This window comes from Neopsephotus bourkii, unplaced genomic scaffold (genome assembly GCF_033783945.1).
Source record: "Neopsephotus bourkii isolate Nb327-2 ecotype Australia unplaced genomic scaffold, CSIRO-AGI_Nbou_v1 NB_1572, whole genome shotgun sequence".
NCBI lineage: Eukaryota > Metazoa > Chordata > Aves > Psittaciformes > Psittacidae > Neopsephotus > Neopsephotus bourkii.
In genome coordinates this window covers 1,976,546-1,996,907 of record NW_026902048.1, presented here as the reverse complement: position 1 = coordinate 1,996,907, position 20,362 = coordinate 1,976,546, and the positions used below count along the sequence as shown (strand labels likewise).

At 53.4% G+C, this 20,362-nt stretch overlaps 3 protein-coding genes and 1 long non-coding RNA gene across 6 annotated transcripts; 2 read left to right on the top strand and 2 right to left on the bottom strand.

Moving 5' to 3' along the window:
• Positions 1-2,107: 2,107 nt before the first annotated feature.
• On the bottom strand, positions 2,108-3,566 carry KBTBD13 (kelch repeat and BTB domain containing 13). The gene has a single exon (XM_061371095.1). It carries the CDS (start codon positions 3,541-3,543, stop codon positions 2,161-2,163), a length of 1,383 nt encoding a protein of 460 aa, XP_061227079.1. The 5' UTR covers positions 3,544-3,566; the 3' UTR covers positions 2,108-2,160.
• Positions 3,567-4,378: 812 nt separating this feature from the next.
• On the top strand, positions 4,379-9,597 carry RASL12 (RAS like family 12). 2 transcript variants are annotated; one of them, XM_061371204.1, is made up of 6 exons: positions 4,379-5,189; positions 5,934-6,050; positions 6,165-6,221; positions 7,235-7,308; positions 7,384-7,574; positions 8,301-9,597. In XM_061371204.1, the coding sequence occupies exons 2-6, from the start codon at positions 5,942-5,944 to the stop codon at positions 8,683-8,685; spliced, it is 816 nt and encodes a 271-aa protein (XP_061227188.1). In that variant the 5' UTR covers positions 4,379-5,189; positions 5,934-5,941; the 3' UTR covers positions 8,686-9,597. The 2 variants fall into 2 exon arrangements, with proteins under 2 accessions (XP_061227188.1, XP_061227187.1); XM_061371203.1 differs by lacking the exon at positions 4,379-5,189 and adding an exon at positions 5,681-5,696.
• Positions 9,598-9,634: 37 nt separating this feature from the next.
• Positions 9,635-15,965, bottom strand: SLC51B (SLC51 subunit beta). Of its 2 annotated transcripts, XM_061371205.1 has the most exons (5): positions 15,829-15,965; positions 12,305-12,404; positions 11,930-12,070; positions 11,030-11,120; positions 9,635-10,284 (listed from the first exon to the last, which is right to left on the bottom strand). In XM_061371205.1, exons 2-5 carry the CDS (start codon positions 12,342-12,344, stop codon positions 10,065-10,067), a joined length of 492 nt encoding a protein of 163 aa, XP_061227189.1. In that variant the 5' UTR covers positions 12,345-12,404; positions 15,829-15,965; the 3' UTR covers positions 9,635-10,064. The 2 variants fall into 2 exon arrangements, with proteins under 2 accessions (XP_061227189.1, XP_061227190.1); XM_061371206.1 differs by lacking the exon at positions 12,305-12,404 and having other exon boundaries at positions 15,829-15,941.
• On the top strand, positions 10,206-17,204 carry LOC133221939 (uncharacterized). Its single transcript, XR_009728117.1, has 4 exons — positions 10,206-10,345; positions 12,888-13,016; positions 13,739-16,017; positions 16,294-17,204. It is a non-coding gene; the product is annotated as an uncharacterized LOC133221939 (long non-coding RNA).
• Positions 17,205-20,362: the final 3,158 nt, after the last annotated feature.

The window sequence follows — 20,362 nt, the reverse complement described above, 5'->3', positions numbered from 1 at the left end:
TCCAAACAACCTCCCAGCCCTCGAGCTGAAACACCGTGTCCCCTCTCCCTGTGTCTCAAGGTAGGTGCAAGCACCAGCAGGAGGGCACAGGCCTCCAGGGCTGCCTCCATCCGAGCCTGGATGCATACTGAGCCCTGTCCATACCCAGGGATGCTTTATACCTGCTCTTCTTTCATGGCATTGAAAAGGAGAATGTGGCACCTTGGATGACCAAGGGAGACACTCGTTATGGAGCTCCCAGCCCTGTTTTTCCTCCAGCTTTCCCTGGGTTATACAAGCTTTTATTTTTGATATGGCCCTTATAAGGCAAGTCCATTCTAAAGCAGCTTTTCCTTACGTTCATCCTTGCCAAGATGGTGTCACCTTAAAAGAGGAACTTGCAAAAGGTTAAACTGTGATTAAAGACATCACTTTGCCTCGAACTGAGATCTTTGGTGGAGTAAACACCATGCAGACTGAAAGGGGAAGATAATGGTGCTGTGGTGGTGCCAGTAATGTGTGATGTTGAGGGCTAGATTCCAACAACACAAGGCACACTTGCAGTTGTGCCCACTCACTGTGCAGCGGCTGAGCAGCTTTCCTTAGGCATTTGCTTGGTCCTGGCTCGTTTTTATCCCCTGCTTGCAGAGGTAAGGACCGTATCTTTTTGCTCCCTAGAACCACATTGTGCTGCTTTCTATGTCGTGGTTTGGATTAATGGATCCAACAGCTCATGGGAGCATCCATGCTGGACTCAACAGTGCCTGCCAAGACCTGCTCTTTGTGCAGGTGCTACACTTACAGCCTTCTGTTGGCAAATACCTCTGTAAACCCCTGCCCTGGCACAGCAAACAGTGTGGAGGTGGGGGGTTTCTCATCACTTGGTGCTGCTGGAGCGATGCTGGCCTGGCCCAGTGGCAGAGGGCAAACGGGGACAAGGTGCATCAATGGGTTTCACCCTGGACATGGGCACGAGCTGGGGTTTTCCTCTTTGGTTTGGTTTGTGGCGGTGTTGTGGGGTTTGTCCTCAACTGAGGGAACTGCTCTGAAAGGGCTGGGAACTCGGCAAGGGCCGGAGCAGAGGCATTGAGGCATCCCAGCTGCTGTTCCCAACCGCTCCGTCTCTGCTGGGATGGCACAGGCAGCCCAAAGCCTGCCTCATGGATGGGAAACCAGCTGAGCCATGGGCTGGGTTTGCTGCTGCCCTGGTCCCCATGGGTCTGTCAGCAGTGCTGTGGTTGTAGAAGGGGGGGTTCTGTGTCCTCCAGCCATCCCCAGAGCTGGTGCTGAGGACTGGGCAGTGGTACCTCATGGGAACTCTGGCATCGCTATGCAATGCTGGTGCTCTCCTCTCCTTCCCTTTTAGCATCCTCTGCATTTCCAAGGTTTCCTGTGTCCTCAAAAGACTGTGTCTGGGTTCAAAGCGAGCACCAGCACTTGCCCCAGCCACCCCATTGTGTCTGTGTTGGGGCTCCAGACGAGCCTGGAGGAGCCGAGGGGGGGGTAACGGACTTTGGGTCCCCCCAAACCCTTCCATGTGTTAAGCACCGGTGCCTAGGAACCCTTTCCTTCACTTCCCCCTCTCTGCTCCTCCTCCCAGGACCCCGCTGTGCCCGGGAGCAGCCGTGGAGCCCTCCCCAGGGAGCAGGGGCTGTGTGGGAACCGTGCTCCCACGTAGGGCTCTCAAACAGCTGAAAAAGCACTCAGAGGGCAGGAGCGGGCCCTGACGTGGGTCCCGTCAGGAGGAGTTTCCTTTGGAAATAGGGGCAGAAAAACCCCAAACCCAGCAGTAACGGCAAGCACAGGGGGGGTTAATAGCCTTCCTTTTAATGCCAGGGTAGAATGGATGATTTCCCATGGGAGCAGAGGAGGTGGGATGCTGCTCACCTTCAGGATGCGGTCACAATAAATAAACCCCGTGTCTGCATCTCTCTGCTATCCATCCTCTGCAGAAGCCGTGAAGCCCTGCACGTGGTCAGCTCATGAGCCCACGTCTGATAGGACTTCATACACAGCCCATGCAGGGCAGGCAGCAGCTGCCTGCAGCCCCTTTCCCTCTGATAGGGTCTAGCATCACCTCTGAGGTCCATCATGAAGCATCCCTGGATCTGGAGCCCAGGGTGGGGAGCAGAGCGGAGGCCACGTGCAAGGAGAGCATCCCAATGTGGGACGGGGGCTCACCTACGTCGCGATCTTGTGGTCGCGCCTCGGCAGCCGCAGGAGGAAGGTCTGCAGGGAGCCGCTGCGTGGGAAACCTGCCCGCTCCTTCTTCAACTTCCAGGTCCCCTCTTCCACGGAGTAGAGGAGCGTCAGCATCTTGTTGACGGTGTAGATGGTGTCACCCTTGATGACAGCGGTGAAGAGGGCGCCTTTGTTGTTCATGAACTGCCCGGGCAGCGCGGTCCATTGCCGCGACGTCAGGTTGAAGCAGTCGATGACACAGCGCAGGAAGTCATCCGAGGGACCGTTGCGCATCACGTAGAGGTTGTCACGGTGGGCCACCATGCAGTGCCCGTAGCTCTGCTGCCGCTTGAGCTCCGTGATGGGAAGCCACGCGTCTTGCTGGGTCTGGTACTCATAGATGATGGTGGTGTCCAGCGGCTTCCACAAGCAAACGAAGATCTGCCCCATGGCTTGGGCACAGGGCGCTGCTGAGCTGGGCTGCGGCAGGTCAGAGACGAACGTCCACGTGCTGGAGGCCAGGTCGTACCTCTCCACGGACTTGAGTGAGATCTTCTCGTACTCCCCACCGATGGCATAGAGGAAGCCCTCATGCGCCACCAGCCTGGCATCATAGCGCAGCTGATGGGGACTGGGGAACTCGCTCCATGTGTTGGTGTCAGCATCGTAGCAGAAGCTGCTCTCCACCACCTGCTTGCTGGCCCCGTACACACCACCCACGATGTAGATCTTGTTATCCATGGTCGCCATGCCGGCTAGGAACGTGCTGGCGCTCAGCGGCAGGCAGGAGAGGGTCCGCCACGTGTTGGTCTCCTCATCCAGGTAGCAGAGGGTCCTGGAGAGGTCCTCTAAGAACTCGAAGGTGGGTGTATGGGCTCCCACTGCCACAAAGGTGCTGGGCAGGAGGGATTCCACATAGGCCAGCAGGTCGGCAGGGAGGCAGTCCAGGTACTCCTCCAGCTCGGCGTAGCTGTCCCTGATGTAGAGCGCGGCGCGGTGGAAGAGGTCCAGGAGGCCGAATATGGCAGCGGCTTGGAAGAGCAGGATGCAGTTGTCGGAGTTGATGGAGTTGATCAAGAACTTGGCCAAGGGCTTCACCTGCAGGAAGGCGGCGCACTCGACCGCCTGGAAGGTCTCCTCGCTGCCGAGGACGGGCCGCTCGCCCGCCAGCACCCGCAGCATGGTGAAGAACCCGGCCGCGCTCAGCTCCCCCAGCCCGATCTCCTCCTGCGTGCTCTCCCTCATGCCCGAGCGGAACAGGGCTCGGAAGTACTCACTGCTCTCCACCAGCAGCGCCTTCTCCACGCAGAACGCCTGCTCCTCCACCCGGATCCGCACGTGCTGCGGGGGCCCTGCCTCCGAGCCTTCCTCCTCCGGGGTCATCCTCGCCCAGGCCTGGTGGGGTAGCCCCCTCCTGCCTCCTCTGATGCCTTTGCTGCCTGCCCGGTGGCCACCACGCCGCTGCCCTGGAATATAAATACCTTCAGCTAAAGATAGCCGAGCTCGTGACCGGGGCCTTGCACTGGCATCCACCGTGCTCAGCTGCACAGCAGGGCTCTGGTGTCACCGGACAGCCCAGGACACGGCCGGGATGCCCGGCTCTATCCTGGCTCATCCCATGGACCGATGCCCAGCAGCGCTGGCAGAGCAGGGTTTTGAGCTCCCTGCTCTCAGCATCCTCCTTGTGATGCTCTAAAGGGGAGCCATAAACCAGCCTGTGCTTCATGTGGGGATCTGGAATGGGTACGGGTTGTTCAGCCTGGAGAAGAGAAGGCTCCTGAAGGGGAGACCTTAGAGCAGCTCCAGTGCCTAAAGGGGCTGCAGGAAACCTGGAGAGGGGCTTTGGACAAGGGCCTGTAGGGACAGGCCAAGGGGAATGGCTTGGACCTGCCCGAGGGGAGACTGAGCTGAGCTCTTAGGCAGAAGCTCTTCCCTGTGAGGGTGCTGAGGCGCTGGCACAGGGTGCCCAGAGAAGCTGTGGCTGCCCCATCCCTGGCAGTGCTCAAGGCCAGGTTGGACACAGGGGCTTGGAGCAAGCTGCTCCAGTGGAAGGGGTCCCTGCCCGTGGCAGGGGTTGGAACTGGATGAGCTTTAAGGTCCCTTCCAACCCAAACCATTCCATGCTTCTATGAGCTTATGGTGAGGAAAATGAAACACAGAAACTCCTCCTCACCAAACCCAGTCCGGCTGCAGGCAGAGCCGACCCCTGTGGCTCACACAGCCCTCGACAGTGAATACAAGTGTTATTTGTGGCTCATCACTCATTTATGTGCTATTCACAGCTTTCCCTGGCTGGAAACCCCAATTCCACCCCTGCCATGGGATGCTGAGGAGGGCCAGCAGCAGGGCTCACCCAGGGAGCTGCCTCCCAGTCCCCCCATCACCACCTATAGCCAGTGCTTAGTTCTGATGCATCATTTCAGCCCTGCTGAAGGTTTATTGCTCAGCTCCTCATTCCAGCAGCCGGGAGCTCCTGGAGCACTGTGTGGTATCAAAGCCATTGCCCCCTGTCTGGCTCCAGCAGGTTCCCCAAATACCTCAGTTTAGGGGAGAAGATGAGAGCTTTGCACTTGTGTTACCATCACTGATCCTTAATGGTACCCAGCTTAAAGGACCACATTTAGCTCCAGTTGCCTTTAAGCATCCTTGACCTGTCCAAAGGGAGTTTAGGGCTCCCCAGAGGGGCTCTGCCTCCCACAGAGGAGTGATCCCCATGGTCCTCATCCCGGGCCTTGCAGGGACTTCCACACTCCCAGACTATTTTGGGAGGGTTTAAAAATACCCTGCCTGCATTAACGGGCAATAATCCCAATGGAGCAGCAGCCCCGCATGGCCACGGGGCTGCCTTTACCCCCTGGCCCCGGATACAGCCCCCCTTGAGGCCGGTGTGGGGGCCTTATCCTGCATCCCGGCTGCTGAGTCCCATCCCAAATGGCTGTGATCACCATGACAACGCTGACTTCAGCCTCCACCACCTCCTCAGGCTCGGAGCCCACTGGGTGCCGGCTGATGGCTTGGTGCGGGCAGCGGTGAGTACTCCCCATGCTCCCCTTTTCCCCTCGGGATTGCACCTTTTGGGTGGAAAAAGGGTTCCCCCCCCCCCGCCAGCAGCAGGAGGTGCACCCCAAGGAGCCATGCATGCGGTGGGCAGGGGGATGCAGGGGGAGCACCGCTCCTGTGCTGCTGCTCTGCCTGCGGGAGGTGTCATGAGTGCACCGGCCTCAGCCGGGGAGCCGGGACCGGGCTTTGTGTTGCTGGGGGCACGGCAGGAGGTGCTGGAGGCGGTGGAGCGCAGGGGCACAGCGGGGTGGCCGGGCCGTGCGGGCGCTGACTGGAGGGAGCCACGATGGGAGCCCCGGGGCCCGTCCGCGGGTGCCGGGCAGCCCCGCGTCCATGGGCGCCGGCGCGGAGCATTCCTTACAAGGAGCTTGGCTGGAGCCCGAGCGGGGGGAGCCGCGCTCGCCTCCTCCCGCCTCATTCATCCGCTCCGGGCGCTGCTGCTCCCCAGGCCCCCCGAGAGGGAGCAGGGCTTTAAGGTGGGAGCCCGCGTTTCTTCTCTCTCGCTGGGGGGACGGGCGGGCAGAGGGCTGCGGGGTCCCTCGCTTCGCTGGGGAGGGGGGAGCGGGGATGCTGGTGCCGGCCGCTGCGGCTGCAGGATGCGGATGGAGGAGAGGGGATCCCCCCTCCCCGGTCTCCCACCCATTGGGAGGTCCCCACCGGGGATGGCAGCGGGTGCCCCACGTCCCCGTCTCCCCTCCATGTCTCTCCCACAGGACTGAGGATGTCCTCGGTGTTCGGCAAACCCCGAGCCGGCGGCGAGCGGCCGCCCCAGAGCCCCCTCGGCGAGTGCAACGTGGCCATCCTGGGGTGCCGCGGGGCGGGCAAGTCAGGTGAGGCGGGCGCCCCGATGCCACGGGGATGGGCGGGCATCAGGGTGGTGCTGGGGTGCCGGTGCCATGGTGGGGGGGACACCGGCCTCACTCCGCGTCTTTCACCTCCTGCAGCTCTGACCGTGAAGTTTCTAACCAAGAGGTTCATAAGTGAATACGATCCGAACCTGGGTAAGACGCTTCCTCCGCGGGTGTTGCCCCTCCATGAGCTCCCAGGGAGCATCCTTCCCATTGCCTGCGCTTCCCACGAATGTGGCACTGAAGGAGAAGAAAAAGCAGCGCCCAAAGTTACATGAAAAACAACAGAAGGGCTGGATGTGACCCAAACCGCCTGTACAAACAATGTCCATCACCCCAAAGACTGGCAGCACCCCTTGGGGAGCCTCCTGCTCGCTCCTGGGGTGCCAGGCAGGGAAGGGCTGGGACAAGGGGCTGCAGAGCGAGTGGCCCCAGGGGCTGCGCTCTGCAATGAGCAGTTCTGGGCTTTATTTTCCACTCGTTTGAGTAATTAATCCCTATTTTCCTAGGCCGGACTCCAGGGCGTGGGGAAGAACCAGGAATGATTTATCAGGGACATTAGGGAGATATGGAGCTTGTCCAGGATCCAGCTCCAGCTCCACATAACTCAGTGACTCTTAGGAAAGAAGGACAGATCCTTTCCTCCTCGGACCTGTTTTAGGAATGTAGTTTCATCTTCCCACATAAAAACCTTTGTGAAACGTATCCGTTAGGACCAGCCGGGAGATGGCATCTTCCTCCCAGGGGAATGGCTCAGCGGCTCTGCCCGCCCTCCTTCCAAAGGAAAGGGGTGCTGCTTTTGCCTGATTTATTGGGAAACAGCCCCAGTGTCAAGCCCCAGACTCGCTTTATCTCGCTGGGTCGTGGCATTTAGATAAGGGCTGAGGCCTGGGTGCAGTGATGGCTGCACCGGGCTCCTTCCCTTCCTCCTTATCCCATAGGAGCCCACACTTGCAGCATACAGGGAGATATAACTGTTCCTAGCCAGGCTTCCCAGCAGCATCACCACCAGTCCCCCAAAGTAATGCTGTCTTAGGAAGGAGTCAGGTGGGAGGTGTCAGATGCTGAGGTTTTTCCCTGGTGTCCCAAGCATCCCAGGGCTTTGCTTGGCTTTGGAGCAGATCGGATACCCCAGCGCATCCTCACAACCAGCCTTCTCCTTGCAGAGGACACCTACACCTCGGAGGAGGTGGTGGACCAGCAGCCTGTGCTGCTGAAGGTGATGGACACGGCTGACGAGGTGAGACCCCGGGGCAGTGCTGGTGCCAGATGCCTGCTGTGACCATGGCTCAGCCGCTCCTCTGATTCCTCCCAGGATGGCCCTGGGAACTGCGAGCGCTACCTGTGCTGGGCCAGCGCCTTCCTCGTGGTGTACAGCATCGACGACAGGAAGAGCTTCGAGGGCTGCCAGCGCTACCTGGAGGTCCTGGCCCTGCATGCAAAGGGATGCCAGAGCCGCTGTCCTGTGCTCCTGCTGGGCAACAAGCTGGACATGGAGGAGTACAGGTACTGGGCATGGGGCAAGGCTGTCCTTTCCCGGTGGGAAGAGCTCACAGATTCATCCCCCATCCCTCCAGCTGGGATGCAGTATCCAAATCTGATTTCTATTGTGGGTATTTCCACCCCCCATCGGTATGTGCCTGTCCTCCCACATCTCCGAGGCTCTTGCCTGGGGGATGATGTGTTTATCTTGAGCCCGTTGGTATTTTCAGTGGGATGGTTTTTGGCTCCTTGGTTGGGCAGAGTCACCATCCCCAGGCAGGGCTTGAGCCTGCTCCAGCTCCTCGCTCCCCTCTGGATGTGCCCTTTCCCTGGGGCCCTTCCTCACCCATCCCGCTGCCAGCACTGCACGTCCCCAGCGTGTTTTCCTGGCCTTTTGTGCTGTTCCGGGGCTGTGCTGAATGCTGGTCCCACAGATCCTTGAGTCACGTACGCTGCTGACCCCCCCTGTGCTCCCAGCATGGAGGCTTCCCTGTCCCCACAGCACAGCCTGTTTCCTCCCTGCTTCCCAGTGCCATCACATCCCTGGCACGCATCCCTGGCGTGGGAGGTTGCATGATTCCCCAGGGACCTTTGGGAAAGGCAAAACAATGTGGGACCCATGTTCCCTACTTGTCCCAGGAGCCGAGCCTGGTGCTCACCAGGAAGCAGGGTCCATCACTCCCCACCTGCATCCCTTTGTGCTGGTTGCATCCCCTCGGGATGCTGCAGCCATCCCCTCGCTCTCACCAGGCAGGTGCCCGCCGCCGAAGGGCTGTCCCTGGCGCGCCGGTTCGGGTGCCTGTACTACGAGGTGTCTGCGTGCCAGGACTTCGCAGGGGTGCAGCGCGTGTTCCACGAGGCCGTGCGCGAGGTGCGGCGCCGGGCGCAGTGGAACCTGCCCGTGCGGCCGCTCTTCATCACCGAGGAGCGGCCGTGCCTGCCCGTGGCCACACCGGTGGCACTGCCCGCCCGGCACGGCCTGGCCAGCTGCACCTTCAACACCCTCTCCACCGTCAGCTACAAGGAGATCCCCTCGGTGGCACAGGCCAAGCTGGTCACTGTCAAGTCATCGCGGGCGCAGAGCAAGAGGAAGGCTCCCACGCTCACCCTGCTGAAGGGATTCAAGATATTTTAGGAGGCGTCCCTGCTGCAGAGGGGATGGGGAGACACTCTGTTCTCCTGGCTCTGGATGGACCAAGGCTATCCATGATGGACTGATGGGCTGCTGGCACGCAGGGCAAAGCCTGTGCTGGTGATCTGGTGAGCAGGCGGCGCGCTGAAAGCCTGAAATCAGTCGTGGCATCACCCTGCCTGCCCCTACCCTGGCTCCTGACCCCTCTGGCTGGGTGCTGCCGCTGTGTGTGCATCCGGTCCTGCCAACGGCACCAGGGACCAGCCTGGCTTTCAGGGTGGATCCAGGCAGTTCCCGGAGCAGCCAGAGCTATGGGCAAACTGGGACGGTGAGGGCTGTCCCCAGGGACCCCCAGCCAGCTCAGAGCACAGTGATAGGAGCCCAGGAAGGGGGAATCAGTCACTAATGAAGCACGGGGGCACACACCTTGCTCCTCTCCCGGTGCCCTCACCGAGCAATAAGAGGAATTGGGGTATTTTTAATCCATGGTGCAGATACTGTTTAAGCCAGCTAAAGGCCTCAGGTGTCCCAAAATCAGTTCCCATGCATCAAATAAGCCATACCAAAATAGCTGGGTTTTAATCCACTCTTTACACCATAGCGTTCCTTTTCAAAGGCTTTGCAAGGAGAGATGCTTCACTGACGAGGACGCGCTCCAAAAGCCTTTGTTTAAAAGACTGATGTGTTTAAAACATGTCTTAAATTATTTCATGGCTTCTACATGTGCCCAGTGAAGGGCACAAAGTGAATCCCAAACCAGACCAGGCTCTGCCTGTGCCCGAGCCAGGACCAAGGGCTGTGTGCTCAGCTTCATTTGCTGTGTCAGGTTAAACGTTCCGCTTCTCCCTGGAGCTGCAGTTACTCTGCAGAGTAACACATCACATGTATATTTGTACATATAGCATATATATATATATATATCTGACCTTACTGATAGACATTCAATATGGGGTTTCAATCAACCACTTTGGAAAGTATTTTAATAAAGATTATTTCTGGAAAGAACAAAAGTGCCTCCGTGTCCATGTGGCTGTTTTCCTGACGGGACAGGGCAGTGTGTCCCCTGGCTGACGGTGTATTCCCACACCTCCGGCCCTTTGTCCCGCTCAGCTCCAGCCTGGGTGCAACAGGGGATGAAGGCAGCACGCAGTAGAGGAGGCTGGAGGCACTGAGAGCAGCAGGTAAAGACCAGCTAGCCAATAGCTGAACTGGGGAGGCCCAGGTTTGCAAGTCCAGAGCCACTTGTGCTGGTGCAGCTCTGCTGCTGCTTTTTATTCTTGTTTGTTTCTGCAGGCTAAACTGTGTTTTTAAACTTCCATCGCTATGAATCAAGACATTCTGATACATTCCTTAGGGCCTGAATGGTTGGACTAAAGCTGCTGTTACAGAGCATCTTCAGACTTCTCTGTGTACAGAGACGTGACGGTCCCATCCTTCCACTGCACCACGACTTCTCCTGATCTCTGATCCTGGGGCACTGGATCCTCCTTCCGCAGCTCAGTCGCGCTGCATTCCTCCACAGGGACCAGGGCTTGCTTGGCTTCCAGCTCTGCCTGCTGAGCTGTCTGCCCTGCTGTGCTGCACATGTGGCTCTTCCTTTTCCTGCAGGGAAGGGGTAGAAAGGAACCACGGAGTGAAGCAGCAAGCCCAGCAGACATCTGGGGTAAGTATCTATCTGCAGAGATGGATGGCTCCATCCAGCTCTTCACACCTTGGCTTTGGGAACACAGCAGCTGCTTGTGGGAAAACCAGCTGCATTGTGTTAAGAGGTCTGTGGTGTTTGAGTTGTGGGTTTACAGTTGGAGAACACACAGCAAACCACAGTGAGGCAGCAACAGCCAGTAAACCATCATTAAACAAGCGTGGCAGCCGTGGGACATCAGTTCTTTGTCTCTCATTGGAAATTGAAGCTGACTCAGAGGTAAGTTCCCTTGCTGTAGACAACAGTGAGTTGCTCCTCAGCTGCGGGACTGTTGTGCAGCAGTACAGCCCAGGGGTACATTATGGGAATGCAGATGACAAGACTAGGGAGTACTGCTCCAGAGCACCTCACACCATGCATTTAATGTTCCTTCCCTCCCAGCAGCCTGGTTGGGCTGAGCAGAACTGTCCCAGGCACTTTACTGCTGAGGATCCGTGGCCTGGAGAAGGGGCTCGTTCCAAGCAACACACAAGGAGAACAGGGAGTCAGGCAAGGTTTTACAGCAAAGCTCAGTTCAAAGGGAGTTTGTCTTTGCTCTTCTCCCCATCACTCACGGCTTGTCCTGCCCTGCTCTGCCAACCCCTGTCTGCTGGGGGGATTCAGCACTCCACCACACCAAAAGACACCCAAATTTTCCTGTCTTACCTGTTCCGTGTAACATTAAGGGCCAGAAGGACAAGACCCAAAATCATGGCCACAAAGGAAAGCGCAAGGACGGAGTAATTCCATGTTGATGCTGGGGAAAAGCAGAGAGGCAGCGTTAGCATGCACAGAGCAGTGTGACCTGCAGAGCCCAGCCAGGCCTTTTCCAAGGATAGCCAAGCTCAGAGCACCATGGCTTGGCTGCAGGATGAGGGCAGAGAAGCTTGTGTCAAACTCAGCACCCAGAATGGAGCACCCGGGTCACGTTTTTGGGGATAACCTCAGGCAACTCTCCCCCCCTGGGCTTACACAACTGCTTTGTGCCACTCACAGTCCCCACCTCCAGCTCTGTACCTCTCATGCTCCCCACATCTGCCACACATGGCTTCAGCCATAGCCCAGTCTGGGAGCAAGGCTGGAAGCTGCAGTGTCCCACCAAGAGCACTGCTAGAAGGGCCCCTCTGCTCTTCAGGTTTTCTCGCCACCACACACCTGGGTGGATAGATTTTGCCTTTGAACGTAGGCCGGGGTGTTCAGCCCTGATGGCAGCAGATGCCCTGTCCTTGATTTTTGTGGCTTTGAAGTTGATCCTCATGGCACTGACCTGCTCGTATCAACCTGCTCCCTCTACCCTGCCAAAATCACTGGTCATCCCAGACCTTTGCCCTCTTGCAAACTGTGCCTGGAAAGAGGTTGAACCTCACTCTCGGAGGAGACACTATCTCAGCAAAGCCTCATGCCTGTCTTTACCCATGCTTCTTCTGGAGGTGAGCCTGAGGGTTTATATATCTGGGGTAAATCATATCCTCAGGTAATTCCCTTTGGCATGTCCGTTAGGAGGAGGGTTGACAACCAAGGACTGTCTATTTCAACCCTAAACTCAGGAATGTCAATGGGACTTACGGTCTTCTGTGCGGAAGAACCAGAGCAGCTCCTCCAGCTCCTCTTGACCTATACCCAGTGCAAGGGTCACATGTGCTGTGTGATCATACATGTCTGTGCTGGCAAGGGCTGTGGGGACATCCATGTCCTGCTCTGCGTTGGCTGTGGGGGAAAAGAGCAGAAAGATACAATGGTTGTACACTGCAGTACTTCAGGCTAGAAATGGCCTTCCCTTGGCTCCCAGGGTTGCCCAGCACATCTCTCCAAGCAGGCAGAACACAGCCAGGAGGGCACAACCTTATCTCATGCACTGAGAAGTGGAGAAGGTTCTGCATTACAGTTCAGCATACGTGCCCTGCTTCACCCACACCATTATCCACCAAGATAAGACTCTACCTTGCAGCAGGAAAAATGGGATTATCCAGAAAAGCTTCATATTTGTATGTGTGCTGGGATGGATCACGCCTTCACCAGTGTTTCTTCAGTGAGCAGATCTCTGGAAAAGAAAAAGAGGTGAGGGGTAAGGTAACCTCTACTAGCTCCCACCATACAGTGCCACTGGTTTTATTAGTGGGAGCTCTGAAAGTTACACAGGTTATTACTCAGAGGTACTGGAGACAGCAGGCCAGCATGTTTCTCCTCTAACGTCTACATCAGATGAAAGGAGACTAAACCACAAGTAGAGATGATCTTTTAAATGACTCTGTGCTCATGCTGATTCCCCTCTTTGCTCCAGCTCTGTATTCAGACCTGATGCACCCCTGCAGCTGTGGCATCTGTTTTCTCCAGTGAATGTGAGTCTGAGCTGCCAGGACAGGGTGCAGATATCCTGGGAGCCACTGAGGTGAGAGCAGAGTGGGTCTGCTGCCTGGGTTTGGGCCCCTTGCCTAGCTGACACCATGCAGATGTGAGCTCAGCTGCTGTATGCCAGCCCCTCCCCAACTAACCTCCCTTTTCTCTCCTTGCTTCCCTGCCACAGTCCTTAGAGAATACACTTCATGGATAGCGACTATCTGCTGCCAATCCAGGGATGGCAGAATAAGGGTGTGGAGGAGCTGGTGGGCTCAGCTCCCAGAGGAGGAAAAGCCAGCATGTCATTGAGGCAAAGGTATCTCACATCCCTCAGAGAAGCAGAAAGCTCTTCCTTGACCTTTAGTCCCTCATCTGTCAGTGGCATCAATCTAGCTTTTATGGCATCTTGCCCAACTTCAGCTTCCTTTGGAGGGACCTGACCTGAGCAGAGGGTTGCCCTCTGTGCACTGCTAGTCTGAAATGGGTGACTGGCTCTCCCCAGTGCTCCACCACCGCTCACTGGCCTCACCTGAACCATCACCCACTCACAGGTGAATGACACCACAACACACGTGTGCCTCTCAGACATGCTGTCCTCATAGATCATTAATTACTATATGAAAGCTAAGACTTTTACAACTGATACTCTCAACTTTTACCTGCCTTCGTAGTGTGGCACTGTCTGAAACTCTTCCTTGCAAATCACTCCCGAGCATGTTCCACTGTGCCAGGCGTGTCAACAACACTGCTGCTGACTCCTCAGGGAGGCGTTTGTCCTGTCGGTTATAGACCTAATGATTGCTACTATTTCCACCCCCCCCCAGTGTCTTCACAATTCAAAGTTCACATTTTATAGCCAAACAGGCATGCAGGCTTGCTCCCTGCTGCCACAAAACCACCTGTGAGCAATTCTTTGAGGACTCTCAAATACATGGTCCACTTTGTATTTCAAAAAACACAGGTAAAGCTGCTCCCTGCAGTTAGCTGTGCCAATTACCTTGCTGTCCAAGTAACCTTTAGCTTATTTACTCCTTTCAGTCCTCAGAAAGGAGGAAATAAAGTTATGGAGCCAATGAAATCAAGTTACAAGTCTACTACACCCTAATAAGAAGGTGCCACTCAAATGTGCTAAATCTTGCTATGCAAAGGTCCTGTCTGATCATTTGCTGCAACAGGAATATTTGACATGCATGTTGCTGATTTTCCCCTAAGGTGTTTCATAACTTGCAGGCCACCTCCTGGTGTCCACACTAAAGCTGGCATGCACAGCAGGGATGCTACACAGCTGCTAGAGGTACTTCTCGACTTCATAAAGTAGTGACTGCCAGATCTCCCACAGAATGGAGCTTCTCAGGTACAATACAGTAGCAGAATGGTTACTTGTTGTGCATTAACAGGAAATTTAGGTAAAAGACTTTAAGAGACCCTCCTGTTATTTTAAAGATCTTAAACATCTGCATAAAAATGACCAAACTAGTTTGGAAGTTTCATTCATCAAAGCTACAAAGCAAAGTGTTCTTGGGCCATTTTATCTACCCCAGTGGAGAGCCTGAGCAGGATCCGGAATTCTGCCTGCACCTCCAGGTTCCCCAGTGCAGAAAGAGCAAGTCCCAACAGATTTTACATCTTTCAGCCTGAAACAAAGATTTTTAAGGCCATCTCCTCCAGCTTCCACCATACAGTGGCTCTGCCCCACTGCTCACATTCTGGTGTGGAAGACCACTGCTCCACCAAACAAGCTGAGACTGTGGGTGATGTCTTCTCCATTGCTTCCCTGCCTGCATATCTTAGCAGTCACTCTGGCTGCTGTTGAATGGGGGTGACCCCTAGATCCAGGTCTTTGACAACTCTAAGCTGTAGACTTTGGTCTTTTAGACCTCTGAAGACACCTAAGACCCTTCTGAGGTTGCTTCCCAGCTTGGGTACAGCACGGGAAGTGCAAATGAGAGAAAACTTGTACATTTTATGCTTTTATGGAAGGAAATAGATAGAACTAAGACCCAGCACCTCTCAAAGAAACACTTTTCCTGTGGTATTTTGAGTTTATATTGCACCTGAACAATTTTGTAATTTCTTTTTTGCACATGGGATTTTCACATCAAAAGCTGCAAAATTTGTGTGCTGCGTGTACTTCAGGAACAAAGAGTCACTCACAAATGCCAGCTGTTCAAAACCAGGATCTGTGGACTTTGGTGGCATCCAACAGAATCTCAAGAAAATACATTAAAATAGCAAATGTCTGCTTTTTGCTCTACAGATTAATCCCAGCACTTAAATCATGCTCTAAAGGCTGGCATAACACACACGTCACCAGTTGCACGTGGATTCCTTCCAGCCAGAGCACGCTACATGGTGCTGTGGAGCTACCATGTGCGTTGTATATTGGTTTTTATCAGGTCTAATGCTCATGGTTCTTACCAAGCCGGTTGCTCTCACTCTACAAATGAGAAGTCTTGGGATACTTATTATATTGATATGAGTAAAGATGGAGGAAAAATGTCTTCTGTGAAGATGACAATGTGCCTCTGGACTCCCTACTCAATACTCACTACACAATAAAGGACAACGCACTTGTAACACCCCAGTCCTTGTAAAATAGTCTCCTCTTGTCATCCAGACTCTTTTTCTGGAGGTTATCTTATCTTATACTGACTGTGTTAAAATGCATCAGTTATTCCAAAGTCATTATAAAAGTGGGATGACCTGCCTTTGGGGTTCATAAAGGATATACAATAGCACACCATGGAGATACAAATGGATGGGTTGGTTTATAAAGGCATATTAAGAACTAAGTTTAATTACAGAACACAAGAGAAATGTTTAATATTTAAAATACCAGAGCAAGAAGGCAATCTGTACTAACTTTTAACCTTTGTAAAGTCAAAAGTTAAAGAACAAACCTGAGTTATAGGAAATATTTTCGTCTGACTGCTTTCCAGGCTGCCTATATGCAGGAGTTATCCCAGCCTGCTTCTCACTTGCCATTCAGTCTCTCCTTCAACAAGTTATGCAGCCTTTGCTTAAAATGTGCACAGATTTCTAACTGAAATAAATAAAGAAGCCTTTCTTTACAGATAGCTATAAATTAACCCTGCAGCAGGAATGTCCGTTCATCTCCGCTAACTCACCAGAAACACGCTGTTCCAGCAGAGAGGAAGCCACATTTCTTCTTTAAGCCCTGCTGTCTGAAGATGTCTCCTCCAAGCAGCCTTCAGTGCCTCAGCACGGCGACAAGGTTGCCTTTCCTCCTACTCTTGGTATGCTAGGAGCTGTGATTCATTCTGCTCCTGAGTCATGTCTGAAGGCCAGTCCAACAGGTGAGGTTCACTCCAGCCCCTGGAAAAAACACACCTCTTTAGTGGGTCCATTTACATGAGGTGAATGACCTTTTCCCAAAGAATGAACCATAGGAACTTCCAGCTTATTTGCTCAAGCTATTGGCCTAATCAGTATTAAGAGAGCATGCTGAGTAGAATGACACTCAGTAATAAGTTACTCTGTGGTTAAAATAAATGATAACGTTCACTCTGCCTGGCTCTGTCCTCGTTGCGTAAAGGAAGCATGTCCTGATAAAGCCCTTTTTCTGTCTTTAGTGAATGGTCATTCTGAGGCTCCCAGAGCATCCCACAAGAGTGACTGACTTTGCAAGCAAAGCACCCACTGGACATTCTGCCATCCCTGTTTTGCAGGTACTGGAAACAACTGGCTAAGTCAACAGCCTGCTAAAAGGCTTTAGAGTGTCACAAGGCTTTTTGAGCCAGCCACACTGGGGAAGGAGGATTCCTTCTCCCTGAACTATTTGATCCATGGCTGGAGCTGCATACTGCAGAGCAAGCTAGATACCTCTCAGTGACAGGCTTGGAGCACACAGCCAGCACTGGTTAGCTAAGGCTAATCGGAGATGGGCACGGTATCCTTATGTTTGTCAAGTTCTTGGTATTTTACAGCTTGAAATAAAGCATCTTTGGCACTGAAGCCATGTTCCAGGGTGATTAATCCTTTGAATCCCATCTCACATCTAATTCAGAGCTTCCTCTGGCTGCTCCTGTGAAGTTTCACTCAGCAGACACACACACACTCCCCAGAGAGAGATGTTTTACTGTTCAGTGTCAGCCTGGCAGCGACGGAATAGGAGCTAACACTCAGATATGCATCCTCCAGGAAACAAGAGCTCTTCTCTGCTGGGGGAGGCAGGTCAAGCTGGGACATCACACCATGCTGTGAATCGGGCTGTCCTTCCTCCTCATTTCAAGTTGGATCATTTAAAAAGTGCCACCGCTTCAGTGAATGCTTCTCTAAGTGTCCTTGTGACTAAGTGCCAGGGATGGGGTACAGTGACGGCCTCACAAGCTACAAACCCAAACCCTCTGGCGCACTGCCTTTGAGAAGGGTGTAAAGAAAATGCCTGGCCCCTGAAGTGTAGTCTCTGAGTAAAGGGATGGAGATGCTACACATGGTGAAGAGATGACTGTAAGATGAGGGTGACTGCAAAGCCCCCAAAGGTCCCTTTTCAATTTCCTACACGGCTTGATTTTTGTATCTGTATTTCAAAAACAAAAATGGAAAGTTTCTCCAGCTGCTGTGTGGAAGCTGGACATGTACATAACTGTATGGGTTACATACAGCTGATATAACCCACACTGCCCTAAACTGAAGCCTCTGAAACCAGGTGGAGAAACCTAACCAGGGTGACAGAGTGCCTGCAGCCCCTGGGACATGAGGCACCTCGCAGCTCCGCAGTGGCTTTTTGGGTCCTGTCCTGCCTTTGGGCTGTTTGCAGAAGAGGGGTCCGTGTGAGAAACCACTACATAAACCCAGTTTCCCACTGACTAGAGTTGTGCCTTGCACCCAGTAATCCTTTCCTTCTCCAGAGGAACACAAACACACTCAGGACAATCTCTTCAGTAACGGCTGTGAGTGCTTTATTTCGTTATTTCCCCTGACAACGCTGGCACTCTTTCATGGGAGATATCTCTTTACTTCTTGGAGACACTTTCAGTGTCTTTGGCTAGGAAGCAAAGTGGAGATAGGACGTTGATTGGTGTTCTGCTTCCTCCTTGGATTTGTCTTCACTACGCTTAGGAAGCACTTCTCTGACCTTGGCATTTTAGTTTTGCTTATCTCTTTTGATCCCTTCTGTGTCTTTGACCTGAAATGCCTGGTTACAGAATAACTAAACATGCAGGGTTGTGGGGAGTTTTTTTCTCTCCATGTACAAAAGCAGAGTTCAAACGCAGCAGGGAAGCAAGATCTGTGAGCTTTATGGTTTTCTTTTGTGAATCAGATTGTTGCTTTCATTCTGTTGAAAAAAATACGCTGAAATTAAGCTTCAGGCAAAAATTCATGTGTCCAAGGCACAGTACTAAATAATAGCTATCATCTGTTCGAACAGTCACATCAGAGCATTGAATACTTGGGAGCAAATATACTGGAGTGAATTTAAGTCCACTTCATAAATGCGACATTAACTATTTCATGTGTAAATCTGGCAAAAACTCAGCACAGTTTCAGTATTTCCAGGAGTTTAATCCTGCCAGAACTGGGAATCCTTCTGCAGGGCTTCAGTCCCCTGGTGAGCAGCAGAAGCTCCACACTTGGTGTCCATGTGCCACTGACACATTCAATGCCTCGCAGGCCAGGATCGGATACCTGGAAACTGACAGTGAGCAGCAGCTGGATGCCAGGTTCAAATTCCCAGCTTTTGGATGGTATTCAGGCCATACAAACATGCATGATATATCCCTGGCCTTTCTGATGCACTGGTTTCACCCAAGACCTCAGCCAGCTGGTATTCACCAGCACCACACAGGACATCTCCTTCCAACTCAACCAGCAACTGTGCTGCCTGCTTCAAGAAACCATGGGTATGGTGCAGCATCTGAGATATGAAGTGCTCAATGAGATATTAGGTCCTCAACATACAAAGGACATGGAACTGTTGGAACAAGTCCAGAGGAGGGCACGAGGATGATCAGGGGACTGGAGCACCTCCTGTATGGAGACAGGCTGAGAAAGTTGGGGCTGTTCAGTCTGGAGAAGAGAAGCTGCGTGGAGACCTCAGAGCAGCCTTCCAGTATCTGAAGGGGGCCTTTAGGGATGCTGGGGATGGACTCTTCATTAGGGACTGTAGTGATAGGACAAGGGGTAATGGGTTAAAACTTAAAGAGGGGAAGTTTAGATTGGATATAAGGAGGAAATTCTTTACTGTTAGGGTGGTGAGGCACTGGAATGGGTTGCCCAGGGAGGTTGTGAATGCTCCATCCCTGGCAGTGTTCAAGGCCAGGTTGAATGAAGCCTTGGGTGAGATGGTTTAGTGTGAGGTGTCCCTGCCCATGGCAGAGGGTTGGAGCTGGATGATCTTAAGGTCCTTTCCAACCCGAACTATTCTGTGATTGTATGAAATCACACACTGTGTGGAACGCTGCTTTCTCTTTCGGGGCCTGATGCCGGTAAGTGCCTGTAAGCACCCAGTGATTGTGCAATGACTAATTGTTCCTGGTTTACCAGCTCCGCAGTATCTGTGATAAGACACTGCGTGCCTTTCTCCCAGCTCTGCTTTCCACATGAACCGTGCTGGTTGCTTCAGCCTCTTCTCAAGCAGAACCCATTCCTTTATCCTTGCTACCTGCCTGTTTATATTTGACTATACCCTTCCATCTATGCACCTCAGGACGTGCTGTCTGGAACTGAGCGGTGTCCTGTATATGGTTAAAGTGAGGATTTCCATGGGGTTCCACATGCAGTAGCGAATGAAGTTTTCTGGAGCAATTGATTTTTACATCCTGATACTGGGCTAGGAAACACCCAGGTTTTGCTAGCGTACCCTCTGTTTCTCAAGGTGCAGAATAGGCACCTCATTCAGGAGATCCTGACTCGTTTTCTGTTACCTGTAACAGCACTTTCTCATTTCTCCTTTCTTTCTACCACTGGAAGCAGAGGCACCTTCTATATCTGAGAGAAGGAATCCCTAATGATGAGCAAAACACATGCAAAAGGGAATGAATGGCACAGTGCTGCTGAACAGGGCAGATTTGCCTTTCCAGAGTGAGATTCCCCTCCTGTACCCGTCTGACTTCAACTGTCATCCAGTTCCCAAGTAATTTATGTGTTTTCCCTGAAACTGTTCCCAGATTTCATGTTTTACAAATTCCCACTGTCGAAGGCCATAGGATACAGGGAGATTTAGATGCGTAGGGCATTTGTGTATGTAATTTACATGAAACCGACAGCGACACAACCCATCTTCCCATGGGTGGGAAGAATGTTCTTAAGAGTGATAAAATACTTTTATACTTATGTTATGGAAGAAGGCAGTTCTTTTAAGTGGTTATTCTGACCCCACAGTTTACAAGAAAACATTCTTGAAGTTACAATCACTGTTAAAACAAAGCAGTCCAGAGGCGGACACACAAATGAGCTTGAGTGGGAGCCAGCGGAGCCTCAGCGCCTGCGGTGTCAACACCCCTGCCTGCCCTTATCTCCGCACTGAGGCGGAGCGGCCAATTCACGGTCAGGAGGGACAAGGCTGCGGGTCCACCACCGCGGGGAACGCTCTCCCGGGCAGCGCTGACACCACGCAGAGACAGAAACCAGCGCTGGAACTCGAACTCGGGCTGTGAGACCGGCTAAAGCGCTGCCCGCCTCCCAGGCACCGCCTTCCTC

What these genes read in the sequence shown, in the direction of transcription:
- RASL12 (XM_061371204.1), top strand. Translation starts at nt 5,942, where the DNA reads ATGTCCTCGGTGTTCGGCAAACCCCGAGCCGGCGGCGAGCGGCCGCCC. An exon ending in CCGCGGGGCGGGCAAGTCAG is followed by an intron (nt 6,051 to 6,164) that starts GTGAGGCGGGCG and finishes CACCTCCTGCAG; the next exon opens with CTCTGACCGTGAAGTTTCTA. An exon ending in TGAATACGATCCGAACCTGG is followed by an intron (nt 6,222 to 7,234) that starts GTAAGACGCTTC and finishes TTCTCCTTGCAG; the next exon opens with AGGACACCTACACCTCGGAG.
- KBTBD13 (XM_061371095.1), bottom strand. Translation starts at nt 3,543, where the DNA reads ATGACCCCGGAGGAGGAAGGCTCGGAGGCAGGGCCCCCGCAGCACGTG.
- SLC51B (XM_061371205.1), bottom strand. Translation starts at nt 12,344, where the DNA reads ATGAAGCTTTTCTGGATAATCCCATTTTTCCTGCTGCAAG. An exon ending in CCCATTTTTCCTGCTGCAAG is followed by an intron (nt 12,071 to 12,304) that starts GTAGAGTCTTAT and finishes TTTCCCCCACAG; the next exon opens with CCAACGCAGAGCAGGACATG. An exon ending in CTTAATGTTACACGGAACAG is followed by an intron (nt 10,285 to 11,029) that starts GTAAGACAGGAA and finishes CCTTCCCTGCAG; the next exon opens with GAAAAGGAAGAGCCACATGT.